General features: G+C 42.0%; 2 protein-coding genes across 3 annotated transcripts in view; both read right to left on the bottom strand.

Annotated features, from left to right (window-relative positions):
* Positions 1–1,294, bottom strand: part of LOC140247967 (DGAT1/2-independent enzyme synthesizing storage lipids) — a 31,315-nt gene extending 30,021 nt beyond the window's left edge. The window contains exon 1 of the mRNA XM_072328203.1: positions 1,052–1,294. The gene's annotated coding sequence lies outside the window, so the exon portion shown is untranslated. The remainder of the gene's footprint in view (positions 1–1,051) is intronic.
* A 3,151-nt stretch (positions 1,295–4,445) lies between these two features.
* LOC140248409 (DGAT1/2-independent enzyme synthesizing storage lipids-like) lies at positions 4,446–23,784 on the bottom strand. 2 transcript variants are annotated; one of them, XM_072329116.1, is made up of 7 exons: positions 23,677–23,784; positions 19,110–19,438; positions 17,445–17,609; positions 14,093–14,286; positions 6,041–6,101; positions 5,547–5,686; positions 4,446–4,607 (listed from the first exon to the last, which is right to left on the bottom strand). In XM_072329116.1, the coding sequence occupies exons 2-7, from the start codon at positions 19,393–19,395 to the stop codon at positions 4,503–4,505; spliced, it is 951 nt and encodes a 316-aa protein (XP_072185217.1). In that variant the 5' UTR covers positions 19,396–19,438; positions 23,677–23,784; the 3' UTR covers positions 4,446–4,502. The 2 variants fall into 2 exon arrangements, with proteins under 2 accessions (XP_072185217.1, XP_072185219.1); XM_072329118.1 differs by lacking the exon at positions 23,677–23,784 and adding an exon at positions 19,744–19,774.
* Positions 23,785–24,783: the final 999 nt, after the last annotated feature.

Below are 24,783 nucleotides of genomic sequence, written 5' to 3'. Positions count from 1 at the left end.
AAAGCTTTACCAAAGGTAGTGGCACTGAAAAAGGGATGCTGACTTTATCTCAGCATTCAAAAAAGTACAGGCGTGCCCATCATGGACAAAGGCCCAAGGCAGTTCGTATGCCCTACTAACAGAGTCATTTTGGTCTGGCCCACTTTAGAACCGCCTAGTGTCAGCCCGGTTAAAATTACAAAACCAAGTATGCCGCTTTCTTGAATCACCAGCGACATCCTCTGATTAGGTCCTCCTGCAAGCAAACCGCTCAACCTGCTCTCCTTGTCTGATGTGCTCTGACAGCTGTCACCACCCAAATGTAAAAACACAGTGGGGTGCAGTACTACAAAGCCCCAACCTCAACCAGCTTAGCAGCAGAACCTTTCCGTATCACCATCACACCCTTAAAGGCCTTGTGTTAGCTGACATCCCGAACAGGTCTCCTGCCATGCAGCATGAGCCAAACACACGATTTCACTGATAACTTCTTAATAGAGCTGCCTATGGATTTGCACTAGATGACAAAGGCACATCTCCTTCAACCGACAATCTGGCACACAGACTTATGCTTACAGCCTTGCACAGAGAAGGCTAACGCACAGTTCCCTTCATTGAGCCTAGAGTTTCACCCAGACAAGCCCCTGTTAAAGCTGCGTCCTGCCCTATCAGCCACTCACAGGAGAAGCTACACCAGAGCGAGCAAAGCTGCCTTAAAAAGCAACAGCGGCAACATAAGAGCCCAGTAACGCTGCTAACGGCACCTGCGACCTAGAAAGACGCTGAAATTTAGCAGGGCTTTTTGTTTTTTGTTTTTGCCTGGAACTACGAAGTGGCCTTGCTTCTTGAGGCGGCGGCAGCCCCACAGTGACTCCTTCAGCAGGGAGCTGATCAAGCTTTCTCCTAAGAGAAACTGCAGGAACCGCGCTCAGCAGTCACAGCGAGCACAGCGAGCACTTCTCGCCCGCCCACCCGCTCCCAGCCCCGTTCGATGCTCAGCGGCGGCTGGAGTTATCCCGGGCCGCACCCACCGCCCGGAGGCCGCCCGGCCCGACCCCGCTCCGCCGCTCACCTTTCCCCGGCGGCCGCCACTCCGGCTTCAGCCCCCGGTCCCTCTCGGGGCCCGCTTTTACTCCTTCGCCCACCGCCCCCGCGGAGGCCGGATGCCCGCGGGGCGGCCAGGCCGGGGCGGTTCCCCGCGGGGCGGAGGCGGGAGGGGCACGGTGCCCCCGGCGGGAGCGGGGGCGAGGAGATAACGAAGGCGGCGGGAGGCGAAGAGGGAGGAACTCCGTGCCGCCGGGGAGGCGGGAGCCGCCCGGACGGCTGTCCGGCTGCAGCACGCAGCGCTTCCGGCGGGAAGGCCGCCGCTAGGGGGCGCCGTGATCTCCAGCCTGTGGTACCGGCACCGCGTCGCTTGTGCGTCGTGCGCCCGGCTGCGGCTGTGGTGAAGCGCTGGCACCGAGCCGTGGTGCCTCGCTTTGTGCCTTTGCTTCTGGGCCTCGTAAACCAGCGGGTGGCACTGAGCCTCCGGAGACCTGATGTGGGGCTTCGTGTCTCAGTGCTGTTTGGAAAATGGAGGAGTCCGCTGTGGCATCACTGTCCTCAACTTTGTGATGTTTCCTTCGTTATACCACAGTACCTTGGTTTGTGTCAGCTTCTCTCCTGTTTATAAAGTCCCCTCAAGTGCTGGAAGGTCACAGTGAGATCTCCTGGAGCCTTCTCCATGCTGAACAAACCCAGCTCCCTCAGTCTGTCTTCATAGGAGAGCTGCTCCAGCCCTCCGATCCTCGTCATGGCCTTTCTCTGGACCTGCTGCAACAGCTCCGCATCTTCCTTATGCGGGGAGCCTCAAGGCCCAGATGCAGTGCTCAAGATGCAGAGCAGCCTCTCCCCACCTCTCCCTACCTCACCTTGGAGACAATGTTTCTCTATGAAAACCCCTTCAGATGACACAGCCTTAATGCTCCTTTGGGATCAACTACCCCAAAGCATAGAAGTCTCCACAAGTACCCACTGTAATGTCCAAAATGAAGCAGAAAATACATACATATATTCAATGTATGCCTGCTTCGTAATATGCCAGGACAGGAGTAAGAATTCAAACCACAGTGTTACATCATGCAGTCCAACAGTATATCCATGAAGTAGATTTGCCTTTAAGGATAGCTGGAGTCAAGCAGCTTCTGAAGTCACGCACATGATTCTGTGCAGATTTCTGAGGAAAAAATGTTTGTTTGTTTTTTCTCATATGAGAAAAATCAGTGTCTTATTCTCTATTCAAAACCACTTAGATCTCTAAATAACATTTTCGTCCATCACCTTGAGAACTCAGTAAACACTCTCTAGACAATTGTGAAAGAAGAAAACCTACAGAAATCAAGTTTCACACTCTTCAGATAAGCTGCAAATAATATATGAATGTATAATTGAAATAATGAATGTATAAGGTGAAATAGCCCAGAAAAGCCTTCAACTTTTTAACAGACTGTTAAGAGCTGTCTAGTTAGGTACTGGAATAGGCTCCCCAGGGAGGCGGTTGAATCGCCATCCCTGGATGTGTTTAAGAGCCGTTTGGATGTGGTACTCAGGGATATGATTTAGCAGAGGGTTTTTAGAGATAGGGTACTGGTTAGGCTGCGGTTGGACTTGATGATCTTCAAGGTCTTTTCCAACCTGGGTAATTCTATGATTCTATGATATAGAAGATCCAGGCTCAAATCCTTTCTTGGAAAGAGAACCACTCTTTTGGATCACATATTCTCTCTCCAAGGCTAGTAGTGCTTTATTCCAAGTTGCAGTACAGTCAGGTACCAGAGTATGTGGAGCCTGAAAGGTAACTCCAAAAATACCCGAAATACAGGTGGCTGAAGTGTATCAACAGATGATGCTAACATGCTTGGTGAATGGAACAGGACAGTCAGAGAATGATGCCATCTCATCCTTCTTTGTAGTATCTTTGACACAAGGAATGCTTCCACTTACTCCTCATTACTGTTGCTTCATCATCTGTATTCACTTTAGCATTTGCTAACTCTTTCTTTCAGTTGCTTTTCTCATTTACTTTAAGCTCAGGCTCTGAATGTTAGCTTACATTGTTGGTGTAAGTTACACGAGACTTAGTGGTGTGAATTCCCATTCGTGTCCAGGCATACTAGTCAGCATCTCAATTTGTTCAAGTTTTGTCTCTGCTGGGGGAAAAATCCTTCTGCTTGCATACTGCAATTACAGTTAAGGTGTTCAAGTAAACATTCGTGTCTTTGAACAGATCTGAGGTTTTTTTCAGGATAGAATTTTTTTCTTTATTCTTAAGGGGAAAAAAAAAATTCTTCAAGGTATGCTCACCTGTCCATTCTTCTGATGTGCAAGAAATGTTTATGGAGAAGAAATACAAGAAGAGGAGAGGTTTATTTTAATCCAAAGAGTACATTTAGATTTCTAGTGACAATAAGCTCATATATACACTTTCTTAGATGCTACATAACATTTTAGGATGTTGAGGGAAAAGATTATATAGGTATTAAAAGCACAATAAAAAAAAACAATGAGGCACAAAAAATGACCTTCCTTCGTGTCCAAAGTTAACAGACTTGGTTGCTTTCAATGAATTAATTTTAATGAATTAATCTTAATGAATTAATTTTAATGAATTAATTTTAATGAATTACACAAAGCTCTCCCACTCCCATCAATAGCAACATCCCCTAGCTTGTAAAAACACATTCTGTTTTACAACTAAGACTCAGTATTCTAAAAGCTGTGTTAGGAAAACGACACTGCTTGCACATCCACTTTCCAAGCAGCACCACATCTGTACTGCATGGTGCAGCAGTGCATGAATGTACCAACACAGACTTGAAAGTACTACCATTTGCATAGTGCTACACTTAACTGAAGCCTTTTTTCCTTATTTGAGAGTATAAAACTTTTTCCTCAAACTGCAGTTAGAATCTGAATCAGGAATTTCTGTCACTGTTATTTCTTCTCCAGAGCTAGCCAGAGTTTTCATCTTATAAGAGGGGAGGGGGGGGAGCTCTCCCTCCATCGTACCAAGGGGATAGAAGACTTCTCTCCATCAGAGCAAAATACTGGATGCAGAATTCTTACGTTGAAGGATACTGAGCCATTAAGCTGCTGTGTTGTATGAGTCTAATACCTGGCTTAAATAGATAACTCTTAAAACCCAAAGAACCCAGCAAAACTTTTGAGCCCTTCGGATACGTGTAAATATTTGTCTTAGGAACCTGTCGCATACTGGCTACATGATCTCCTTCTGGGAAATTTAGTACTTGCATTGCCTATTATATGTAAGTTTTCCTATTGAAGGGCCCACTTGTCTTGACTTCAAGAATACTCTCAAAAAGCAAAAGAGCTTAAAGAGGGGAATCTTCAAGAGGTTGTTTGTTTTCTTCTGTTGACTATAGAAACTTGTAAATTAAACTGGTTAAACATCAATCAGTCATTGCTGCTGTAGGACATTATCTTTTACTGCAGGCTGTAAAAACAGTAAAATAAACTTAAGTATTCTAATCACTTTTACAATGTTTATCAAATCTGTCCAATAAAGCCTTCCATATGCTGCCTGGGATTGTTTGGTGCTTCTTTATTAGAGCCTGGACTGCAGTCTTTGTCTGAAAAGAGAGGAGAAAGTTGACCTTTACATACCCGCTGATAAAGAACAGTACAATCACTGGCTTCTTGTCAGTTTTAAGAGGTATTGGGAAATTCACACGTAGATGTAATTTAAGAAAAAGGTTCTCTTTTATATTAGTTAACTATCCTAACAATGGTTTATTTTGAAATGAAAGGAATAAAAGCATCAATTGCATCGATTGCAGTTTGGATAGGCTCAAATTACTGAGACGTATGAAACCTGAGAGTTACTAAGTCCAAGTAGCTTTTAACACTTACAGAAACTAAGCTTATGCAACTTCCAGGCTCACTAACCTAGTCTGATTTCATAGCTGGCAGTGCTACAACCAGGCTTGGGAACTTCATACATCCTTCCAAGCATGAATTCTTCTGTAAGTTCATCATATTTAGTGTACACATGGTAAGCCAATGATTATCTAAACTCTGTTAATATTTACTCTACATAAGGTTCAAATACAAATTTGTGATGAGAATGCATAAATTCATAGATTATGCAAATTATGTATTTCTGCTAGGGATAGAAATTAATCTGTCCTAGTTTTTCTTAACTATTTAAAATCAAGAGAGCCAAATACTACAGTGGCCTACTCCTGAGCGATGGCAGTGTATCATGGTGATATAAGTAAAAGGTAACTAAACTTTTCCTGGCTTTTTCCAAGGCAGGATCAGATGGGAGTCAATTAGACCACTGCTCTCATCACAAACTCAGTTTAAGTCTTAAGAGGTTTAGTACCTGAGTGAGATAAGCAAGTCAGTTCCATGGGAACTTTGAATTTCACTTATACAGGTATACAGAATAGCATTTCTCTAAAATCCAAGAATAAGCATAAATAAAGTCTTACTATGAGTTTTGCATGCAGCCTCCTAAACCTGCTAGGAACAAACCCTACCTATGATTGCAAGGAGAGCTAACTTACCTTTTCAACCAATTCATCTGTAGTTATATTTGGATCATAAGGTATTGGCTCCCCTATATACGTGCGAAATTTAACTGGAAGTCCTCCATACGGAGGAGTGAATGGCAGTCGAGTACTTTCATACAATTGTCTGAAAAATCCTGGAGAGAAGAAAAAAGTGAGTTATAGACATAGAAAACACAGTGCAAGTTTTGAAATCTGATGGATTTTGAAGATTCCATAAAAATGCTCACTTCACTTGGCAATCGAGAATAAATGACAGGATTTAGGCAGCTGTTCACCAACACAAAGCTTGGCAGAATTAATAGATCACTGAAATTAGACTGCATTAGAGAATGAAATCAAACAACACCAATCAGTTAATATTTGAGGTACCTGTGACTTGCAACAGGCATGTTAAATAATCTAAAGTAAGCAGAAGTCCAAAAAGCAAAATTTAGGAGAAAAGTGGATGAAACATTCCAAAAGTTTGAAGTATATTTTAAAGTTCTTACTTCGTTCTTTAAACATCCTGTATCCCTCCCGGACATTTTGAGTATACATTGGAATGATGGGCTGTGGAATCGTGAAAAACAGAAAGGTCAAAATGTTATAACAAGTTTGAATGTGTATTTTAGTGTCTGTTAATACAGAGAAGAATATTACTTGAATAAAAAGGATGAACATCAGTTGGTCAGGTAGAAAACATGGAATTTTATTATCATCAATACACCGAAGGCTGCAGTGTATCTTGCAGTGATAATTCATTGTATTTAGAGCTTATCTTAAAATCCAGAAGTTCCAAGACTCTGATCATTTATTAATACTAATTTTTCAGTTTGAGACATATACACACACTGAGTATTTTTCTTAGGAAGCCATCCATGAAGGGGGAGAGAGCACATCACATCCCAGTAGTCAACAGTCCACTGAATGGACTTCGTATCTTCTTTGGTGATCATAACAAAGGCTTAAATTTCTGTTCTGCCTAAGCAAGACAATAAATGAGCAAACTTCCTTAAACTGGCATTAAATGCCTTTATCAGCAACTGATTTTGAGCTTTGTGTCCAAAGTCTCATTTTGAAAGCCTGTCCTGGACATCAGGAATCTTAACTAAAGACTGTACCAATGAAACTTTCCAGAAAGACTCGCGCACACACGCACTGTAAGATGCAATGCCCTTTTGGGACACTCGGTTGTGAGGGTCAAGTGCCTTGATTTCACCATACTGTGATGCAATATGGTACTTACCTGTAAGCAAGCAGATGATCAAATCCTTGGATTTGATTCAAAGATTATTCCAGTAATGCAAGATCAGAATCACATTTTTAATCTCTGGTGTTTTAAAGGGTGACAACTGCATAAACTCTCTCATAGCAAGATAGAAGTGTTAGTCCTACTGTGATTGTGCTGACAAAATGATACAGAACTTCAATGGCTGTTTTCAGCAAGTTAAAAGGGGCAGGCAGACAGAGATGGCCTGGTGGTTATTTGGTGACCTCTTAGCCATTTCAAAAGCTGCTGGTTCTATTTTCTTAAAGCAACTGTTAGTCTACCTTGCTGATTTTTTGGATGTTGACTTGCATCCCGATTAGGTCTGTTTTTTCTTCCTGTGCCTTTGTGCAGTTATACACAGCTTGAGTAATATATGTTAACTGATATTACACTAAAAGCTTAAATGGACAGTGAACTACCTTAACATCCTGTTATTTGAGTAAAAGTCAGCAAGCCAGTGAATCAAATAAATTCCAATATGGAAACCAAATCATATTTCTCAGCTCTCACGAACACTGCTGTTTTAAAGTCACCACTTCTGAGGAAAATGAGTGATACTGTATGAAAGGTTTATATCCTTCCCTTTGAACGTATGTCATAAAATTTAACTGCAATTCTATGAGAAATCACATTTATGTTATGCATTTATTGCAGTATCATTTGCAAAGTCAAAAAATAACATTTTTACAGTTTCTCTACCTAAAGTTAAACTCATACATCGTGAATAGAGAAGCAATCTGATCATGAAGTCCTGCAGAAAGCAAGGAGACATTCACATTTGGCTCACCTCAAAGTAATGTATTTCTCAAGGTAAGGCGTCACTAAAATAATATTTGGATAATAAGGGCATTGGAAGAAACTTCAGTGAATTCCTTGGACAAATAAGGTAACTGTATCTCCTCAGTGACCTGTACCACACTCCCTCTGAAGTGCATGTCCTTCAGCAATTACAGAATGAGAGAGCAAATTCACTTCGTTATTGCAACTAAAAAGAAAGGCACACGAGATATGTGAACTTGAAAGTCATATCTTACAGTCTGCAATAAGGCTTTACATTTATGCAGATAAAATGACGGTGATAGGATCAGTCCATACAAAGATTTTTTCACCTGTATTGTCCCTGTACATGTTATGGAACTGTAATTCAAATGTGTTGTTGAAATTACTTTTCAAGAAAGGAAGCAAAGAATACCATCATATTGTTAAGAACCACCACCACAGAACAGAAATTATGGCCATCTACAGAAAAAAACAACCCTTCATGTTGCAAAAATACTGAACATAAAGTTTTAAGATTTCAGGAAAACTGCAAGAGAATAATCTTTTCACTATCTAGCAAGTGAAACGTACTTGCCTACAGTGATCATCTGATGAGTCAAAGAGAAAGAAGCATTCAGTTCCTAGGATGATAAAAAGTTGTACATACTATATACAGGTTTGTGTCTGTAACCCAACACAACCAGACCCTCAGGTCTGATTGGCTGAGACACTATAATTGTAGAATGTCCTGGGTTGAAAAGAACCATAATGATCTAGTGTCCAGCCCCTGCTGTGTGCAGGGTCGCCAACCACCAGAGCAGACCTGCCCAGAGCCACATCCAGCCTGGCCTTGAATGCCTCCAGGGATTCACCACTCTAAGTGAAAAACCATAATCCATAGGTTTAGATTCACTATGTTGAAACTGAGCTGGACATACCCAGCCAACTAAATAATAATAATAATAATAATAATGATAATAATAATGATAATAATTATAGAATCATAGAATTACTCAGGTTGGAAAAGACCTTGAAGATCATCAAGTCCAACCGCAGCCTAACCAGTAGCCTATCTCTTAAAAAACAACCACAAAACAATACTACAACAACAAACCTCTGCTAAATCATATCCCTGAGTACCACATCCAAACGGCTCTTAAACACATCCAGGGATGGCGATTCAACCACCTCCTTGGGGAGCCCATTCCAGTACCTAACCACCCTTTCTGTAAAGAAGTTCTTTCTAATATCCAACCTAAACTTGCCCTGGCGCAACTTGAGGCCATTTCCCCTCGTCCTGTCACAAGTCAGTAGTGAGAAGAGACCTGCCCCACTCTCACTGTAAGAACCTTTCAGGTACTGGAAGACGGCAATAAGGTCTCCCCTCAGCCTCCTCTTCCTCAGACTAAACAGCCCCAGCTTCCTTAGTCTCTTCTCATAGGGCTGATTCTCCAAGCCCTTAACGAGCCTCGTTGCCCTTCTCTGGACCTGCTCCAGTACCTTATTATCATAATAATGATAATAATCATAATATCATATCATATCATATCAATATCAATCATATCATATCAATATCATATCATCATATCATAATAATGATAATAATAATCACAAAACTGCAGGATAGCTGACGTTAGGAGGAAGCTCTGGAGATCACCTACTTCAGCCTCGCTGTTCATAGTGGTTGGCCTCTATACTGGTGCCATGGACTGGTGAATAAGATTATTCTTCCCTATAGTCAGGGCTTGGTATTTCCTTTTCCTAAACTTAAAAGCCTTTCTGACTACTCTCTGCTCCAAGTTCTCAGCATCCCTCTGGATGGCAGCACAACCCTCTGGTGTTTTGGCTAATTCTCTCTTTATTTATTTACTTATTTATTTTTATTGTCATCAGACTTGATGAGGGTATGCTCCATTCCATCATTCAGATACTTAACAAAGTGTTTAACAGCACTGGACTCAGTTCACACTGGGTACTGAATTCATGACTGGCTTCCAGCTTGACTTTGTGCTGCGGATCACCACTTTCTCCGCCCAACAGTTCAGCCACTACTCAATGCATCTTAATGCCCACTTATCTAGCCAAATTTTGTCAGCCTGTCTACAAGATTGTTGCAGACACAGTCAAAAGCCCTACCAAAGTGAAGACAGACAACATCCCTACTGCTCACCTCACCATGACCCTTTGCTTACTGAGCTTGTCCATCACTTTGTCACCCAACTGTTGATGCTTCGCTCCCTTCTCCTTAATGTCTGGTTGCAACTGATCTCTCAGTGTTTGCTCAGAATGCTATAGACTACCATCACCAGTTTCAGCACATTGCTGCATCTTTGCATCTGTGCTTTGCAGCCACCAAACAAAGTGACCAGCACCATTATTCTAACATTCTTGATTTTCAGGTGTGTATATTTTAAATTACAGAAAAGAAAGAAAATCAAAGTGTCTGAAGCACTACTTTTTATACAAAATGTTAAAGCTATAGCACCTGTGTATCTTTTACCTAACTAGATACAAACAAATATAGATAATGTGCAGCAATCTCCAGAAATGATTCGTCCCCATTAGCCCGTCAAACTCCAGGCATAGACAGAGGGTATTTCTGAAGGTCAGCTCACTGGCCTACCTAAATTAAATTGATACAGGTGTACATCCAGGAGGTTCATTGAGTCACAACATTACATTAAATACTAACACACTCTTTCTCTGTCCCCAGCTGAGGATAGTTTTACAAGATGAAGTGGAAACAGAATGTGGAATTCTGCAAGGAAGAACAGAGGAAAAAACTACATTTTATGCTTGTTTTTCTTCAAGCTTTTCAGTGCAAGAACTGTTGGGCTTCTGTAACATAATACGAAGAACAGAAATGTCTATTCAGATGTATAAAGCTATTTCAGTCTTGAAATCCCCATTAAAGTCACCCATGGCAGCTTTAGAACTGCCATGTAGTCATTGTGAGTACAGTAAAATGTGTTTCTTTGGCTGATGGCTACACTGTATGATAAATAAATTCAAAACAAAGTGCTACTAGTCTTCTCTTGCATTTATCCAGCATCTGAGTAAGTATTAGCAAAGCGTAGGAATTACTACCTTGCAGAGCAAGTTCTGTCAGTTTAGATGAGTTTATCCACAGCCTTGAGTCAAAGTCTGAGACTGGTTTGACCAGTATTGAAAAGGATGTAGCAAGTATAAACAGGAGCAATGAAAGCCAAAATTTATCAAAAGACAGAGTCCAGTTAACCACTGTTGGCCTAACTTCATATGAGAAATGCTATATGTGAGTAGTAGAGTGGGTAACATTATTAAGTTGTTGGGTTGTTTTTTTTTTTAATCATCTCAGTAAATTCTGGTCAAAGACTTGCAGAGAAATAGCAAAGATGCCCAATCTCAGTGGACCCTGGAAGTTAATTACAGTGATGCTCACAATTCTGGGTAGCAGATAATCCTACATCAGTCCATTTGACCACATATGTTATACAAATGACCGCAAGAACTTCCCATGTTGCAAGATGTTTATCCTCAAGAGATACCCAACACACTAACTCAAAAGAAAAAACACTTGTCAACAGAGGGTGCTAGGAACATTAGCTATCACTCACTGTACAGTTCTCCCTACTTCTGAATTATAGAAAAGTGAAAAGATTACAAGGATTCACGGCAAGGATTTCTGTGATGTTTCTGATAAGGGTCACACAATATTATTTTTAAATTCAATTTTTATTTGAAAGATATTTATATTTTGTGGCAGAGTAACGCTATAAGGTTGCAAGTGGAGTGAAAATATCTGACAAAAATATTGTTCTAATGTTTGAGGAAGCTTGAAAGACAGATATGAAAACAAGTGATTAGAAATCACTTTCAGTTGGTAAAGTGACAACTCCGACTTTTCAAGTATATTATTAAATTAATACATTCAAAGAAATACTGTAAAGGAATTCAAGATACCAACATGAATTTGAGTTTATCCTATCCAGATTCTGATGTTTTCTTAGCAGTGGTGGTGTACAATATATGGAGTATTTTGGCTAACACTTAAAAGCCCATACTTTTTAGGAAAGAGAGGAAACAAAAACACAGAAGTGTGACTTTTAAGAGGCCATACAACAAAGTGGTATGAGTCCTGGGCTAAAAATACTTTATCCATTGAGTAATTACATTTCTCTATATTTATTCTAGTGTTTAGTTTTCTACCCACAAGATTTCAAAGGCAGATAGAGCAATGAAGAAATCACAGAATCACAGAATTATAGGGGTTGGAAGGGACCTCTAGAGATCATCGAGTCCAACCCCCCTGCCAAAGCAGGCTCCCTACACCACGTCGCACAGGTAGGCGTCCAGGCGGGTCTTGAATATCTCCAGAGAAGGAGACTCCACCACCTCCCTGGGCAGCCTGTTCCAGTGCTCCGTCACCCTCACCGTAAAGAAGTTCTTGCGCACATTCGTGCGGAACTTCCTGTGCTGAAGTTTCAGCCCATTTCCCCTAGTCCTGTCCCCACGCACTACTGAAAACAGACCAGCCTCGCCACTATGGCCCCCACACTTCAGGTATTTATAAACATGGATCAAGTCCCCTCTCAGCCTTCTTTTCTCAAGGCTAAACAGACCCAGTTCCCTAAGTCTCTCCTCATAGGGGAAATGCTCCAGGCCCTTCACCATCTTTGTGACCCTCCGCTGGACTCTTTCCAAGAGATCCCTGTCTTTTTTGTACTGGGGAGCCCAGAACTGGACACAGTATTCCAGATGAGGCCTCACCAGGGCAGAGTAGAGGGGGAGGATCACCTCCCTCGATCTGCTGGCCATGCTCTTTTTAATGCACCCCAGAATGCCATTGGCCTTTTTGGCTACAAGGGCACACTGCTGGCTCATGGCCAACCTGTCGTCCACCAGGACGCCCAGGTCCCTCTCAGCAGAGCTCCTCTCCAGCAGGTCTTCCCCCAACCTGTACTGGTGTATGCAATTATTTCTACCTAGATGCAAGACTCTACACTTGCTTTTGTTAAACCTCATCTGGTTTCTTACTGCCCAGCTCTCCAGCCTGTCCAGGTCTCACTGCATGGCAGCACAGCCTTCAGGTGTGTCAGCCAATCCTCCCAGCTTCGTGTCATCAGCAAACTTGCTGAGGGTGGTCACTATCCCCTCATCAAGGTCGTTGATGAAGATGTTGAACAAGACCAGACCCAGCACAGACCCCTGGGGGAAGCTGCTAGTCACAGGCCTCCAGCCGGACACCGCACCACCAACGACAACCCTCTGCACTCTGCCAGTCAGCCAATTCTCGATCCACTTCACCGTCCACTCATCTATCCCATAATTCCTCAGCTTTGTTATAAGAATGTCATGGGGGACAGTATCAAAAGCCTTACTGAAATCAACATAGACTACATCTACCGCTCTCCCCCCGTCCACCCAGCTAGTGACATCTTCATAAAAGGCCACCAGGTTGGTCGAGCATGACCTCCCCTTGGTGAACCCATGCTGAGTACTCCTGATAACCTCCTTTTCTCCCAGTTGTCTGGAGATGGCATGATACTATGATACTATGATACTATGACACTATGATATATATATACACACACTAAAAAATTGGTGGTAAGAAATTCAAGTTTCATGGAAGATATCAGACACAGTGGTGGAATTTTGTATTTGAAGGTCATCACTCATATGGAAAACATAACTGAAACTGTGGCCATATGTACATTAGCATGGTATGAACTAACAGGAACACTCCTCTGAAGGAAAACAGTTGACGCTGGGGATCTGACATCAACACTGAATACATTTCAGTGCCTTGTATTTACTTAGAACTCATTCTCATCTGGTACCATTGACTGAATACCCACTTGAAATTGTAGGGTATTTGATTCCATTTTTTGTTTCTGCCAAAAGGAATGCAGCTCACGTACTCAGACGATCGTTCAGTGGTGCAAATGAAAGCAAAATGAGTGAGGAAGATGGAAAATCTGCTTCAGTCAAACTCAAGTACTAATGTAGACGCTGATACTATCTTTCACAAACATGAAGAAAAGTTAAATGGTACGAACAAAATCCCCCTCAGAATATAAGAATATATATATATATATACACACATATGTATATATATATGTACAATATAAGAAGAAAAAAAAGAAAAGTAAGGATAACATTAACACGTTGAAAGACATAAGGAAATGACTGGGCACATAACTTCTAAGTCTAGTATGATGAGGAAAGAAAAAAACAAACAAACAAAAAAACCCCAAACAACAAAACATTACATCAATACTGTGAAAGACCACAGTTCTGAAATACAGTCAATACAAGAAATTAAATGTCTCCATGATGGACCCATAGAAACAGAACTGTTACGAGGCACTCAGAAAGAAAGTTATACAGTTCCATAAAATTACCGTGGTTGAAGAAGGTTAGAAAAGGAAATCTTTTACTCTCAAAAACTTTTCTTCTGTCTGGGAGATTTCCCAATGCATCTAAAGTGCTTTTTAAAATGAAACACATATGCATTAAGCATAAACTGGGATTGATAACATACAATACTCACCACTTTTGCATCTAGAGCAACCTGAGCAAAGCCTTTTCGATTTCCCCACATGAGCTGGTAACTTTCATCACTGAATAGGGCTTCTCTAACTCCACCTGGTGAAATAGACACTAAGTGTCCATTCTTCAGTGCACTGAGACACTCCTCCCTTGTACCTGGCATGACACCAGTCACTTCCAGTAATAATTTGAGCCCTGCAATAAATAAGCAGCGTATGAGTACAAGATTACAGCCAAATGAAAGTCTAATGCTCGTGTATGTAGGTTAATGCAAAGGTGTGAATACTGGTTGGCAGTGGTTTTGTTCAGATGTTATAAAGATGAACCAACTTATCAAGTGCACCTCAGTAAGTCAAAGCTTACACATGCCATTCTTCAGAATCATCAAAACAGCAGCCACACAACTGAGATTTGTGCCACACAGCTAGAAATCGGAAAGTATCTATTCTTGCTATCTTCTCTTAAAACAAGATTTTAATACAGAATAAATGTAGGATATGTCTTACTATACAAATACATAACAAACATATACTTTTAGAGTCCTTATAAAATGTGATTTTTAACATCTTGAACACTGATTTTTAAACTCTTAAATTGAGTATTCCGTGGTTAAGTTGGGCTGCTGTATGACTCTTAAGATGCATGAATGGCACAATTTAACAGGGTAGTTCCAGCATTGCACAAACCATTAAATGAGTCTCCTCCCTGGGATTTGCCCAAAGTATAGATGGAGAAGCACTGAATCATAGAATGCCTTGGTCTGGAAGGGACCTCAAGGATCATCAAGTTCCAACCTCCCTACCACAGGCAGGGCTGCCAACTGCTATACCAAGCTGCAAACTTCCTACCAATTCATTATGCATCAAGTAGTTCACCCTTGAAATCCTTCTCACTCCAATTTAGAGATAAGGATGTGGTGGGGGACCATATCAAAGGCCTTGCAGAAGTCCAGGTAGATGACATCAGTTGCCATCCCTTTATCCATCACTGCCATCACTCCACCATAGAAAGCCACCAGATTGGTCAGGTATGGTGAAGCCACACTGGCTGTCTCAGATTACTCCCTTGTTCCTCATGTGCCTTAACATGCCTTCCAGGAGGATCTGTTCCATGATCTTCCAGGCACAGACGTGAGGCTCACTGGCCTGTAGTACCCTGGCTCACCCTTCCTCCCTTTCTTGTAAATGGGAGCCATGTCTCCTTTTTTCCAGTCCTCAGGACCTTTGCCTAACAGCCATGACTTTTCGAATATGATGGAGAGAGCTCAGCAGCCACATCAGCCAGTTCTCTTAGGACCCTGGGATGCATGTCATCTAGCCCCATGGACTTGTACACATTTGGTCTCATGATTCAGCCCCAGACTTGCTCCACCCTGACAGTATAGGGGCAGTCTGCTCCCCGAGTTCCCACCTAGAGATTCAGGTTCAAGGATGTGAGAATCCTGGCTGAAGACCAAGGCAAAAAACTCACTGAGTACCTCAGCCTTCTCCATATCTGTTGTAGCCTGTTCTTCTTTCTTGTTTAGTGGAGGAGGTGCACTCTCTTTGGCCTGTTTATACTGATCTGTGTATGTGTAAAATCCCTTCTTGTTGTTTTTAACATCTCTCACCAAATTCAGTTCCATCTGTGCCTTGGCTTTCCTAATACCATCTCTGCAAGTCTGGACAGCATCCCTATATTCTTCCCAGTTGACACATCCCTGCTTCCACTGCCTGTACTCATGCATTTAAGAAGCATTCTATGCTTTCTTATTTTACATCTATAGATCTTTAATGGCCACAGGGAGCTTCTGTAAATGAGAATCTTCAAAATCACTATGATAACAGCTTGACTTGGAAAAAATATTGATTCTATTAATAAGTGTAAATAAAAATTACATTATGCCGTCAGAACTGGTGTCTACACTGCAACTTCGACAAAGGCGAATTACAGAAACTTTGGAAGACAGTGGAAAAAATAGTTCCGCATCTTGTAATTGTAAACTTTATTCGATGCATCATATTTGATAGATATTTCTGTCAAAGACAGACGCTGGCTTTGTCTAATCTCTTTATGAACTCTTCAGTATTGCCCTTTTTCCCTTGGATTTAAAACTTTTTTGTTGTGGTGGTGTTGTTTTTTTGTCTACAAGTTGTGAAGCATTACATGAACATATTATATATATACCTTGTTCATTTTCTCCAGGTCACTCATTTTTATGTCCCTTAGTGATGTAAGACTTCTGTTCCTGTTCCTCTTACCTGGCTCCTCAAAGGAAGCCATTTCAGGCCTCTGCAATGTTTCTTTTTCTTTTCTTCCTTTTTCCCCTGATGTGTGTCTTACTTACTCTGTAGCTTTACTTACACGGGGAGAACAGAATTCAGTACTCAAGATGTGGACACCATGAGCATTATGAGCACCTTCATGCAGTTTTTTGTTTCTTCCCATGATGATCCTAAAATTCTACTTGCTTTTCAGTAATTGCTGAGAGTTGAGCTGATATGTTTTCCTAAAGTCATCTACAGAATTTAAAGCCTAATAATGTGTTTATTTGCCTATTTAAAGTTGTGTGCTTTTTTTTTCCTGTATTGCATTACATTTAATATTGAGTTTCATCTATCACTTAATGTTAGTGATTCACTATGGTTAGATAATTCCACTGTGAACTTCTATTGCCTTGAAAAAAACAGACAGTTTAAAATTTTGTTCCTTCACTTCAGATCTAGATTATGAGCATTCCAAACAATATAGGTGCCAGCACGGTTTTGCATTGGTATGCCAAAAACCACTACTTCTCTGTAAAGTAAGAGAACTATTTATTTCTACCCTTTCTCTCCCACCTTTTAACCAGTCACTAATTCACAAGACTACTCCTGAAGCAGTGTGATTATCTAATAGACTTTTGTGAAGGACCTGGTCAGAAGTCTTTTGGAGACTTTGGCACAGCATATCCTTATGAGCATTCTTCAAAGAATGAATCTATGAAATATAACTTTTCTGCTGAAAAGCAGATTAGTAGCACAAGAGGGGACGCATGAAAAACAGTTCTATTCAGTCTATTACCTTCAACTACATTTTCTACTAACACAGCAAATAGAGAGGCCTGGCTCCTATTATTTGTGGGTTTTCTGGTTGGTGGCGTTTGTTTGTTTAAGTTTACTATGTATTTACAACAAAAATATTTGACCCTTCAAATTGAAATACCACTCTGTCACTTATCCCTTGAAAAAGAAGTCTGTTTTGCAGCAATCTGGTAACCTTCGTCTTATTTCTTATGTCCTTTTAAAAGCCTTTCAATTGTAATGAATGTTATTTTCACCAAGATCAGCAACAGCTTGAGTGAATTCAGGATGTCTATACAAGAGAACTCTTACCTGGTAAACGAAAGACAAAATTATCAGCTACTGACAGACAAAGTCTCTTCTTCCAGAGAAACAGCCTAGATAAAAAGTAGAGGTAATCTATCGGAATAGCTCCATGATAATAAACAACAATGCCTGGTCCTTCTGGTAGGTTTTCCACACCATGAAGTTCATAACCTGTTTGGGATATAAAGCAGTACACCAACAATGATAGCTGTAAATCACATGGCAATTTAAAGCAAACTTCTTACTACCCCTTATTAAATCACTTCCAGGTAGTTGTAAACACCTGTGATGTAGCTTGAAAAGAGAAAGCCCCTCAAACACCACAAATTATCCTACTTAGTGGTTTAATTTGTTGATTAACTTAATCGTTCAACCAAGCCTTGAACGCCTCCAGGAATGGGGCATCCACAACCTCTGGGCAGCCTGTTCCAGCACCTCCTCACTCTCATAGTGAGAACTCATAGAACTTCCCTCTGACATCCAACCTAAACCTTCCTTTCTTAAACTTAAAACCACTTCCCCTCATCCTGCTGTTATCCACCCTTTCAAAGAGTTGACTCCCCTCCTGTGTATAGGCTCCCTTTAGGTACTGAAAGGCTGGGGAACTCTTCATTCTGATTTTACATAGTACAAAATCATCATGGCTTATGTACTTATGTCCAGAAAAGAATCCACAAAATACAAACTCTCTCCATGAGAGTTAAAACCATTCCTTCACAGGTGAAAGCAACTTCATCATAGACGTGGATTTCTATGTATCTCTTTCCTGGTTTTTCCTATATTTGATCTAGGTTTCAGGTGGAACCAAAATAGGAGGCTTGCAAAAGCCACAGCTTCTACTAAATAAAAACCTTATTCCACCTGGCCCGCCTTTATCTCCATCCCTGCTACAGCTCCATAAATAAGCCACCTGGGGAGGAAAAGACAGGAGTTCTAAAAATGTGTTAAAGAAGTTCTAAGTTGCAGGATATTTAAAGATTAAGAAGAAAAGCTGTGAAGAAGAGCAGCAAGTAACAGATAACAACCTATTATTCTTTATCCTTAGGGCAGCAAATTAAGCCTTGCTAATAGTCTTAAACTACATCTGTGCAAAGAACAGGTGTCTAGCTTGTAGCTGAGGATTTCCCTAGGGACTAGGGTGTGGTGCAAAAGTGTCTGAAGGTTAAACACAAACTAAAAATGAGGTTACTTTTAAGTTCTGCTACAGCACAAACTTAAATATGGTATCTTATTTTTTCTTTTTCCATACAGTTCTTGAAGTTATATTCTCCTGACACAATAAGGTTTCCTCACCTAAAAATACAGCAATTACATTTCCAATAACTTATTTTGTTTTTAGTCCTGTATTAAATGAGTTAGAAATAGCTACAAAAGCAGAAATAAAATTACATATATCCCTTGCACTTAAGTCAGTATAACTAACATTAACACTGTACTAAATTCTGATACCATATAAGGAGTGCATCAGCCTATCCACCTAGAACAGCCTTTGAGGGAGAAATTTCTTGGTTGGATGCCAAACAAACTTCATATATATATAACATATATATATATATATATATATATATATATAAACACTTGCATACATTTGGAAGAAATCTACTACCAAAACTTAGGTGTACTTCCTACTGATCGTAATTCAAAGCTTCAGACAAGTCATGTCATACTTACCATGCCATATTCTTGCATATATATCCCAGAAGCTTGCCACAGTTTTCCTTGCACTATCCCAAACATCACTCAAGGGATCTGCTTTTACCTCACCATTCCTCTGATATATTATAAGCAAGATGCTAGTAAGGTAAATGAAAAAGAGAATTGTTAAAGGAACTATAAAAAAAACTAATATTGCACTAATTGTCATTGATACAACAGCCACATGGAAAAAATATCTCTTCAGGTACTCCACAGCAGTCCATTCTTCCAGCACACAAGCAAAGTAGCTTAGGTAGGTCATAGGTATCTGTCCTGGCACAGGATTCTCTTCTATCTATCATGTCCTGGATGAAAGAGAAAAATAATAATAATAATCTAATTGATCACAAAGGCTTCTCAATGTAAAGAAAATTTTTTCCATAGACATATCTGATAGCTGTTTTGGCATAGCTCAAAGTCAAACATGTTTCCTCTCTGTCATATTAAGATAGCTGCTGGTAATTGCTACCAGTTGCTTGGTATGGGTAGGTGGTGATGAGATTACTATATGTACTTATGTGTCTTTCCTACACTGCTAGACAACAGGATTCTGAGTACAAGGGCTAGAGTACAGAGTTCAGCCAGAGATTGAGGCAAGTAAGGTGTGTACCTTAGGAACACCTTTCTTCCCAGCAGACCTTCAAGACAGTTTTGCCAGAAGGAAAAGCCTGGACAGCCAAGGCTCCTTCTGCAGAGCTAGAGGAGTGTGAGGCAGCATGTGCTATTTGCTGGCAGTGCTATTTAAAAAAGCCCTTCACTGCTCTTCCCCATCCACACAACAACCCCAATACACCCTTCTTTCAGACTTACCAGGCCTGGAAAAAGTTCCATGGGCCCAGTGATATTTTTGCCCTAAATACAGCTATTATGTGGTCCGTTCCTGCACACAACTCCAGCTGCATTACAGCAGGTAACGGTCTCTCTGGAGTGCAATAGCATCACAGCATCTCTTGCTTGTTTTAGGCATCTTAAGCATTAGCCAGAGATTTAAACATTACAATCAAAGTCAGTGATCCATAACTGAATTCAGCTTTTATTTGCCTCAGTCAGGTTACTGCTTGTTTAACAAGTAAATTCTTCTGGCTCAACACCAGAACAAGTACCAACAAGAAACAAATTACAGTTGCTATAGTCAGCGCCAAGATCATGGAGTACAGCAAGCCCAGACTTAGCTCTGACATAGCGTCTTCAGCTGAATACTTATAGGAGCAGCACTGACTCCAATTCTTATCTTACTGTTTCCTTTCTTGGAAGCCCTGGGTAAAATACTGGGGTGAGCTGATGTAAAGCGCAGCCTCAGTACCATGAACACTGGCTCAGCCCTTCAGGACAAAGGCTGCTATGAGCTCAAAGAAATCAACTGCGGTATCTGGAAGGACAGTAAGCTAGGAGCACAGAGGAAGCAAGCACTGTTTTGTATCAGACTCAGCATGCCACCAAACTGGCAAAGAGAAACACAAAATTAGTATGGAGTTGTTTATATGCTGGCGATAGGTGCCTGGCTAAAATATAACAAGATCTAGAAATTCTCACCAATGAGAAAATCTATAGGCAAAATGGAAGAAATAAAAGGAGTAGTCTGAATGATTTGGGTATTAAAAACTGTGTTTAGAAGGTGCTTAAGAAGGATAAGGCTGATATAGCAGTGCTACTCTATAAGGATGTAACTAATTGCTTTAAGTTGCTGATACAGAATAAGGACTACAAATCCCCCCTGCCTGTGAAGCACACTGTTGAAAGGCCCTAAGAAAAGGTAATGCCAAGGGCTTGCCCCAGGCTACTCAATCGGAGGCTGTGAACACCGCCGCAGGTAATTCATTCAGCCTGCAACACAAGGTGAGGGAAGGAAGAGAATGATTTCCACGTTGTTAGGGAAGCTTCAGACTGGGAACTGTAACAGCCGGTAGCTAAACTTAGAATTTCTTAAAATAACACACAACATTTATAAGCGTGTAGTAAATACAATGATAATATTTATAATAGTTACATGATATAGATGTTAATCAGAATATTCTAAACATGGACTGGAACCTAGGGATTGGAAGATCGTATGATCTACTAAAATACTAGAGTATAATGCGTTCAGATGTCTTTCTGTACCTAACATGATTCAAATTCAGTAAATTAGTGAATAAAGGAAATAAAACAGAAAGCCAAACTGAAAATCTGGCCCCGTGCTGCTCATTCTCAATAACTCTGGAAACATGAAGGAAAATCCAGAAGACTGGAAAAAATTTAACATTATTCCCAAGTCCAGCACAAGTAATCTCAGCAGCCAGGTAAGACGCCAGCAAGATCATTGAAAGGCTGGCATGCAACGAGCGTAAGTGATGCAACTCAATACCATTTTGTGGGAAAGCGACCTTTTAAACAAATGCACCTACACTCTGAGGTTTTACTGAGGGCTTGTTGAAAGGTCACCATAAGCCACACACCTGCTGAGAGGTAGAATTCACTTCCCAGCACCCTTCACCTCTCAATGTACGTCTCCCAGCACAGGCACCCCCAGCCCAGTGCCCAGCAGGAACAGCCAGCTCCCTGCTAACAGGATGACTGCAGAAGCACTGGAACAAGCAAAGCCATTCATGGGAACAGATAATTAAACTACATTACTAATGCCGGTACAAATTTTACATGAAAGTAGTTTGCCACACACAGAGTGGGTTAACTTTACACCTGGGTGGGAAGTGGCTGGGCAGGTCATAAGCCAAGTCTACATCATTCTAGATGAATCCTTGCCAGAGCAGGAAAAGCATAATTTATTAACAAACTAAAAAAGAAAACACCAACAAACAACTAGGAGTGTGACTTTTCCTTGTAGTTAGGACACTCAACCAAGTTTCAGTTCTAGTTCCCATACTTCAGTTGTACACTACCTCCAACATTTCAAAAGGAAAGAATGAACCCTGACCAGGGTTTCAACCATATGGTGTGAGTTTGCGTCCAACACGCTAAATGCATCTCTCTGTTGTGCCAGGGTAACAAAGACCACAGCAGGATAGTACTTTGATGTTTGCCATGTCCTACTGGATAGCTCTCACCAGCCCCTTGTTGAGACCAATGCAACTTTGCAGCATCCTTTTTATCAAACAATGTAGAGAGAAATTATTACACATCTATCCGAGTGCCTGTTACAAATCTTTTCCCAAAGACCCTTTTGTCTTTAGGACAATATAAGGGTTACCAGAATATGCTTGCTTGTAACTGCTGTTTTGCTCAGAATTTTAGGGAGATATTCCTCTTCTGCCCTTCTGAAATGTGAGCCAAGAGCAGCTCCCATACTGAACATGCCATAAAAGCCTAACAAATGGGCATAGCATCTTCTGAACCAACTTGCCTTAAGTTAAGAACCCATATTTTTCTCATCTCAACTAAGGATGGATATGAAGTGTTACTGAGCTGGATAATTCCACTGCTCTTCCAGAAAACATCATCCATGTTGTCATGCAAGATGTTTGTTTTGGCTCCACCTATAAAGCAGACCAAATTCCAGAGTAATAACCCTATCTACAACATGAGATCGCAAATGATGTCACTGGGAGACAGAACTAACATCTCCTTTCTTAAAGGGAGCTCCCTTTACAACAAAATACCCATATAGTGTGAGTCATTCAAATCCTCAGCTCATACTGAAGCAGCATTTGTCCATACGGACAGACCTATCAGCTAACACAAGAATTCCAGGGAACAGAAAAACAACAACAAAAGTGCCACAAGAGACCTATGGCAACAAAATGAAAACCTCGCAGTTGGCTTTCAGCCTCAACTAAAGGATGGATAATCTCGGTCTTGCTGCCCAGCACTTTGCTCTTGGCTGCAGGCTTAGCAGAGCAGGAAGAGCAGCATTAAGCAGCTTAAAACTTCTGGACAGAAGTTCTTGACACCTGCTTTTTTGCTGCAGCAGCAGCAGCTTCTGCTTTCTATTCTGTCAAGCCTAACTGTTCTATTTCACAATAGAAGTGATACAACAGTTCAACTCTACATCTTGCCTTCAACATAAATTAAATCCCATTTTCTATTTCCCGGAATTCTTATTATTATTATTACAGTTCCACAGCAAACCACTCCTGCTGTTCCCATACAGACACTACCCGCTTTTCCTCTCCCCATAGATCCAAACACCTTGCATACTGCTATGTTTCTACAGCTTTCACTATCGTCTTCACTTATGAGCACATCCAGCCCAAAACTTGACGGATGCACCCCTCCGAAGCAGAACTGCCACCCGGCAAGCAATATCAGAGCCCTGCCTTCAGCATACACATCCACAAAGCTACGCAGGGCTCAGCCGAAATGAGCTCCTCTGTCCCCGTGGAGAGCAACAGAGCCACGGAAACATCTCCATCTGTCTGCTCCCTACACCCACACGGATGCTCCGGCGCGGCAAGGGAAGAAGCAAAGCCTGAGGTCGGAGGGATTGTGCAGGCGCCCGGCCCGCCGTCGGAGTACCGCGCCGAGCAGAGCACCGTAACGCCCCCCCGTCCCCGCCGCGATCCCGTCCCCGCCGCGATCCCCTCCCTCCACTGCCCCCCACCCTCCTCACCTGCTCGCAGCAGTATGAAGCGCCACGCCGAGTGGGTCCCGGCCCGGAATAAGCTCGGTGCCGCCCCCGCTCGCAGCTCTGGGAGGCGGAGCTGCGCCTCTGGGTTCCTCACCCAAAGCTCCATTTTTAGCACGTCCGAGGTGAAAACCTCTGGATGGGCGCTGGAGCGGGATTAGGGGGGCAACATGGCACACGCTCTGAGCCTTCTTCAGCTGCCCGTCCCACCAGCCGCCCTCTGTCCCTCTTCTCATCTCTCCCGCGACCCCCTCAGTCCCTCGCTACGGGGCAAACAGCGATGGTTGACGGCTGTCTGCCCGCGGGGCTGCGAAACCGCAGAGGTCCGCCAACGTGTACCGCGAGCGGAGGGGATTTAAAACCGCTACCGCTGCAGGGAGCGGGTTTCGGGGTTGGTCACACGGGCTTTGTTAGCGGACATAAGGAGGGAGTACCCGGGCAGTGCGCATTTCATGTCGAGCGTGGAAACATCGTCCAGCGTGGAAACGTGCAGGCAGTGGCACTGAGTGCTAAGCTGAAAATGTGTAATGCTTGTGCAAAGGAAGGAATCTTTAAAAGCTTAGAACAGGGTGCCAGACAGACTGTGGGCGTAACTGAAACGGAAAAGGCTAAGCCACGCTATTACAGGTACACCATGCAGGGGAAACCTGAGTACCCTTCTGCATTACTATTATTCACTCTATAACTGACTGACAGGTAAAGGTTGGAAAAGGCCTCTAACAGGATCCTCTAGTCCGACTGCCAGCCACCATGCCTACTGAGCAACTGTCCCTCAGTGCTACGTCTACACAGTTCTTGAACTCCTTCAGGAACAGTTGACTCCACCACCTGCCTGGGCAGCCTAATATCCAACCTGAATCCCCTTGGCACAACTTAGAGCTATTCTTTCTCATCCTGACACTGTTACCTGGGAGAAGAGGCTCATATGGATATCAGCCTCATCACCACCTCCTTTCAGGTCACTGCAGAGAGCAATAAGGTCTCCCCTGAGCCTCCTCTTCTCCAAACTAGACGATCCCAGTTCCCTCAGCTGTTACCCATCAGACTGGTGCTCCAGGCCCTTCACAGCTTCATTGCCATTCTCTGGACGTT

Source organism: Excalfactoria chinensis, chromosome 2 (assembly GCF_039878825.1).
Source record: "Excalfactoria chinensis isolate bCotChi1 chromosome 2, bCotChi1.hap2, whole genome shotgun sequence".
Lineage (NCBI taxonomy): Eukaryota > Metazoa > Chordata > Aves > Galliformes > Phasianidae > Excalfactoria > Excalfactoria chinensis.
Note: the sequence above shows the minus strand (reverse complement) of the source record. Positions and strands in the feature narration are given on the sequence as shown.

Coding starts and splice junctions, on each gene's coding strand:
- LOC140248409 (XM_072329116.1), bottom strand. CDS start 19,395: ATGACCTACCTAAGCTACTTTGCTTGTGTGCTGGAAGAATGGACTGCT. Junction 14,287..17,444: donor TTTTGTCTTTCGTTTACCAG/GTAAGAGTTCTC, acceptor TATTTATTGCAG/GGCTCAAATTATTACTGGAA. Junction 6,102..14,092: donor TTGCTCTAGATGCAAAAGTG/GTGAGTATTGTA, acceptor ACGATTCCACAG/CCCATCATTCCAATGTATAC.